This window comes from Myodes glareolus, chromosome X, assembly GCF_982192425.1.
Source record: "Myodes glareolus chromosome X, mMyoGla1.1, whole genome shotgun sequence".
Classification (NCBI taxonomy): Eukaryota; Metazoa; Chordata; class Mammalia; order Rodentia; family Cricetidae; genus Myodes; species Myodes glareolus.
Window position 1 is genome coordinate 105,281,470 of NC_142053.1, and position 6,207 is coordinate 105,287,676.

The 6,207-nt window shown below is 36.8% G+C and overlaps 1 protein-coding gene across 1 annotated transcript; it reads right to left on the bottom strand.

Annotated features, from left to right (window-relative positions):
- Window positions 1–672: 672 nt before the first annotated feature.
- On the bottom strand, window positions 673–2,127 carry LOC125401874 (putative protein FAM47D). Its single transcript, XM_048436354.3, has one exon. It carries the CDS (start codon window positions 2,108–2,110, stop codon window positions 923–925), a length of 1,188 nt encoding a protein of 395 aa, XP_048292311.3. The 5' UTR covers window positions 2,111–2,127; the 3' UTR covers window positions 673–922.
- Window positions 2,128–6,207: the final 4,080 nt, after the last annotated feature.

The window sequence follows — 6,207 nt, forward strand, 5'->3', positions numbered from 1 at the left end:
TAGGTGTTTTAGAAGGCAAAGTAACACAGTTTTACAGCATTAAACAAATGCAGCATAAAATAATACAACACATTTTTATATCATTAAACAAACATTCCACAGCATAAACAAATGTAATGCCTCTTAAATTTTCTGTAAGAAGTACAGACTAAAGGCAAGAGAAAAACAAGTAAATTTGTTCAGTATAGCATTTTCTGAACCTAAGAGTCAAAGTAGTAAAAGGCATCAAAGGGGAGTGTAATGAATATCTGCAGGCCTGTTATGATATAGGGCTTTATTCTTGAAAATATTAAATGTTATCAGCATAGTCATGCAATAGAATAAATTAAAATACGTGCTTTGTGAAGATGTGCTTTACCTACAAATTGTAAACTGGTACAAGCACTAAAGTGTACTTGACATTAAAAACATTGGAGGAAAATAACTGGCTGAGAAGAATAAAGTCTGTAGTGTGCACAAAAGGAAAATAGTTTCCCATCATTTTAGCTATAGAATTCAATATTAATTGATAAAATATGTCTATAATTATTTCATTAGTATTTAAATTTACAAGGAACTATGCAAGTTTACTTTCATTGAGTACAATTAAAATATTTTGAGATTCACCCATGTTACAAATGATACCACTGAGTCTTTTTATTCAGAGTCATGTTGTTTTTATTTAGTGGTTTTAGGTCATTTTACAAATGACTTATATAACAATGTCAATTAAAAAATATGGGTAAAATAGATTCTGATATTGACCTCACACTGTATAAGATAACAAAAAATAATGGTCATGGCAAAGCAAAACTTCATTGAGTTTTACAATGTTAGATGTTACAGCTATGATTGTTGTACTAGTGGGTGGCCACCCAAAACATCTCAAATGCAAAATGAGTGCTTGTCATAGTAAAGTAGGTAGCAATAGGAAAAATTTTGGTTAATTTTCTTCCCTCTCTTCCTCATCTTCATCATCCTGTTTTTGCATTGTCAGTTCATGTTTTTTTAATATGCTTGGTATAGGAGTATTAACAGAGTTGTAATTCCATCCTTTCCTCATAAAAAATTTCTTTAGTATGACTGGCATATCATAGCCCTTGTGTACAATGAAATCCTTAAAGGCAATTGTCCCATAGAGATTTTCAAGTACATCTGGTTTGCAAAAGCTTCCACCTTGAACCTCAAGGAAGCCCTTGTGGTCAGTTATAGGCTCTTTAATAGGTAGTGCTTTTAACTGCTTGGGTTTCCGATATGATGACCCATATTTTAACTTCTCCTTGGTGGATGCACAACAATCATGTGATTTTTGGAGTTTCATCTCAAATATGTTTGCCTGTTTGGAGAATCTGATGTCTTTTTCTTTGCTAAACCCTCTGAAGTACTTGAACTTGGAAGGAAGAGGACAGATATTCTTGTCTGAGGAGTCCTCACATGTTGGCTGATAAACATGGTCCATGGTAAATTGTTGCACCACATCCAAATTTTCCAGCGTGTCATTTAATTCATAGATATCATCACCTCCTCTTTGTGTGTATCTATAATTAAGAGAGTCAAGTAAATTCTGATTTTTGGATGTGTTTACAGGAAGAAAATTTCTTTGACATGACTGGAAATTCTCAGAAGTTTCCTGGTTGAAATTTCTGTGAAGGTATTTCCCATGTTTGCTGTTCTTATTTGTGTTCCTTTGATTTTCTAAGTGAGACCACTTATTCAGATTACAGTCATATTTTGGAATCTGCAGCAAATTTATGAAGTGGTCTTCAGCATCATCTTCCATCTGAGACAAGTGATCCAGCTTGTATTGGGTCCTTCTACTTCCTTGCTGATCCACTGACGTTGAATAAATCAGTCCCAAATCCTGGGGCAGCTTTCTCTGGTTCTTATTAGTGACATTACTAGGTGCTTCATCAGAAATTCTGGGGAAAAAGGTACCCTGGATTGTTCCTGACAGTATTTCTTCACGTGACTCATAGTCTCTAGTAAAGTCCTCGAGCTTTGTTTGAGAAAACAGCCGGTGATGGCCCTCAATGAAAGGAGGAAATGCCATTTGCTCCGTCTTGTGCTTCAAGACATGCTTGTATCTGGGTACCTGATCAGACCGATTCTCTGGCAGCCTCTGGTCCCCCATGGTATATCTGGCTCTGAGACCACCACTGCAGAATGAGTTATTGTTTCCCTGAGGATGCTTGGTTGCTAGGAAACTTTACATTCTATTATGATGAGCAAGATGGAGTGCCCAGGCCCCTGTTCCTCCAATTCTATTCTACACCATATGAGCACAATACCCACTATTGATAGACTAGGTTTTTAAACCCACCAGAAGTTTAGAATAATTTTAATTCTTCCACACATTCCTAGCATGTTGTTTAGTTACATCTTTTAATTTGAGAATATTCTAATATTGCTTCACTGGTATCTCAGTATGGTTTTTATTTGCCTTTTTATGTAGTCAATAATATTGGACATGCTGATATACTGAACATTGTTGTCATTCATAATTCTTCACTGGCTAAGTATATGTTTTTTTTTTAACCTCTTTAGTTTGTAGTGATTGTAAGATATATTTCACTGAATTTTAATTGTTGTTTGTGTTCTGGATTAAATTGCTTCATCAAATATATCACTTGTAAAATTTCTTCTTTCCCCATCATTTGTCCCCTAATTAGTCTGCTTCAAAGAGCAGAGTATCCACCTTTGATGAAATTCCATTCAGCTAGTTTGTACTTTAATAAAGTATAGTTTTCCTTTGCAAAGTTCATGTGTATTAGTTTTTGTGCAGTATTTGTTTCTAGGTTTTGCTCAATCATCTATTAAAATTTAATGTTTTGGATCATGAAGATAAAGATTAAAGTATCTTAAATTTTTTGCTTATGGTTAGATAATACTGAGAAAGTTTTTGTGGCAAAGGGTAAGTTTTTGTTCACTGAATCTATTTTTTAATTTTGCTGAAAACCAATTTTCTGTATTTACTTTCTGATACTATAATTTATTTTTACTATTTCCAGCAAGCAATTCTACTTGTTGCTTCCTACAGATTTACAGCTTTGTAACGGGTCTCTTAATTTATCCACGTGTGATTATTCTTTCTAAAGTTTTTGTTGCTGTTGTTTCTGCTGGAAACTTTAGATATCTGTGAGACTTTTCAGCACTGTTTAATAGCTACAAATGATCCCATTTTGATTTTGATGAGGGTTCTGTGTGTTAGATAAGAATAATTGGTAGGTTATCTGTTTTGGATCTTCTGGTCTAGGAAATAGATATATATCCATTAGTGTATATATTTTTTTACTTTTGTTAACAGTATTTTTATCATTTTTGACCCATGTCTATCACTTACTTTCCCTCTAGCTTTTCCTTAAATATTCCACATCTTTGGTACAATGAGTTTTAGTGAGAATGTGTTTGGATGGAGGGAAAAGGTGTTCCACTGAAGCTCATGATTTCTAGTCATGAATTTTTCCTGTGTATGGGAATAACATGGCATCTTCCAACTATACAGCTGAAACAGGTTTGAAAGCCCTTACATAGCTTAAGCTGGCCTCAACCAATGCAACCTCCTGCTCCAACTTCCTGAATAGTAAGTTTCACAATGTGTAGGTTGTATATGTTTTATCTGTAATAAACTTTGTGCAATTGTTCGTAATGCTTTAAAAAGGTGGTTCCCCTGCTTTTTTGACTTGTAGTGGTTTTGGTGGGTAGTCTGATGATATTCTTCATTTTGTTTCCTTTTTATCAAAGCTGTCCTCTTCTCTGGTTGGCCAGAGAGGATGTGGATACCATGATATCTGTCATTTATACATGTTTTTTTGTATCAAGTTACATATTTGATTATCTTTAACTTAGTGCTAGCACAGGTATCTACCTCTATTCCTCTCTCTTGATTTTTTTTTGGTTTGCTTTGTTTTTCAAGGCAGGGATTCTCTGTGTTTCAGTCCTGGATGTACTGAACCTTGCTTTGTAGACCAGACTGGACTATAGATATCCACCTGCCTCTGCTTCCCTAGTGCTGAAATTAAAGGCATACACTACTAATTCCCAGATTGAACATTTTTGCAGAAAGATGGTATACTGAGACATTTGTAGACCTCTTTATTTACTTAATCAATGTTCTATTTTAATAAGGATCAATCTCTGATGCCTGATTACCAAATGTTGCAAAATATTGTCCTTTGCATTTCCCCCATTGTTGTTATATGCAAAAACAAATCTAGTCTGTTTTATTTGATTGTGCTTAGAAAAGAAATGGTAATTTACTTTTATTAGTCTATTACCACTAATTCAGTGAAGTTGTTTTGAAGTGACTAGAGTAACATCATCCTGTTCTGACTCCATTTTGCATTTTTCTTAAGTAAGTCTCAGTCCCAAACTCCCAATCCCCAATGGTCACATCTGCCTTGACAACACATTGTTTTCGATGGTTTTGACCATGGTACAGATGAATTAACCAAAATAATTAAAGTAAATTTAAATTTCTAAAAAAGACATGAATGGTGCGGGAGAATTATCTGTATTCTGTCAATCATATTTTAATAAAACGCTGATTGGCCAGGCAGGCAGTATAGGCGGGAAAGCCAGACAGGAAGTAGGGGTGGAGCAAAGAGACTGGGAGTATTCTGGAAGCAGAAGCTCTCTCTCAGCCATTCCTGTGCAGACCACGGAAGAGGCAACATGTAAGCTGTCACACTGAGAAAGGTAATGAGCCCATGTGGCTAATGTAGATAAGAATAATGGGGTAACATATGTTATAAGAGTTAACAAGAAGCCTGACCTAATGGACCAATCAGTTTATAACCTTATAGAGTTTTGTGTGTGATTTTTCTTTGTTGCTTGCCGGCTGTTGGGGTACTGGGAGGGACAGAAACCCCAACAAGCCAGCCCTCATGTTACAAATGGCGCCAACGTGTGGACAACTGTATCCACATAAAGCTTGAGACAGCTTGGGAAGTAATTCTAGAACAAAATAACAGCATTGCATGGTTTCTTGGTGGCAGCAATTTCTCGGGTCTGCTCTGCTTGCTAGAGGCAAGCAAATGCTCTCATCTAAGAGAGGCTTCCTGACTCAGCTTTAGCTGCAAAACCTTGCAGCTCTTTAAAGAGGTCCTGCCGTGAAGCACTTAAACCGTGTTGATGAAAAGCGGAACACATGCTTTTCGGTTTTCAGTCGTAGCAGGAAAAAAGCTGCGTTGTTTTACAATGCCGACTTTCTGGGCTGTCCTGACAGGGTAATCTCTGACTCTTTCAGGCAGGCAGTCTGACTGAGTGTGGTCTGTGAGCAGAATGCTGCAGCTTGCTTGCTGGCAAGGACCTTGAAACGCCATAGAGTTGTGGCAATGAACATAGCTCTGGCTGGTATCTCAGCCATGAGACTGGAGAGCTGGGGAGTGGGTTGGATCTAGCCGTCAAAGCCACTGCTCTCCATATTGCTTAGTAAATTAAAGGCTCATGTGGTCAGAAAAGGGAGATAAACAGTAAAGAGAGATTCAAAGATGAAGAAAACCTCTAAATGGTTTATAGTGTGTTACAAATAAATTCAGGATAAAAGTTAAAGTTCTTAAAGTAAAAAGAGAGTAGTTAGGTGTGGTGGTACACACCTTTAATCCCAATGCCCTGGGAGGTAGAGGCATATTGACCTCTGTGACTTCAAGGGACAGAGGTAGAGATTGACCTCTGTGACTTCAAGGTGTGGTAGTGCACACCTTTAATCCCAATGCCTGGGAGGCAGGGACAGACAGATCTCTGTGAGTTCAAGGTGTGGTAGCATACACCTTTAATCCCAGCACTGGGGAGGCAGAGACAGGAGGATCTCTGTGAGTTCAAGGACAGCCTGGTCTACAGAGTTATTCCAGGACAAAGATATATACAGAGAACCTGTCTCAAAAGCAAAAAGTAAAAGTAAAAATAAAAGAAATAGAGATTAAAATAAAGCCACATAAAGATGGAAAATGCACAGAGAATCTTCATACTGTATGCTATTATGCTCTCTTTAAATTGTTTGATTGTTGAGGAAGGAGCAACAACTGCTAAAAGACTTTTGTTTATAAATGCTGCTGAACTAACCCAAGATAGAAATTTTGAAAATACCTTGGCTTCAAAACTGAAGTCAAAAGGTATGTTACTTTGGAGAAGAGATTTTGCTTTTGTTTCCACAGAAAACGAGAGTCTCTGGATTTATTCAGAGTTAAGAATAATCACCTTTGACCAAGGGAGGCCACCTGAAAAATCTCC

Coding starts and splice junctions, on each gene's coding strand:
- LOC125401874 (XM_048436354.3), bottom strand. CDS start 2,110: ATGGGGGACCAGAGGCTGCCAGAGAATCGGTCTGATCAGGTACCCAGA.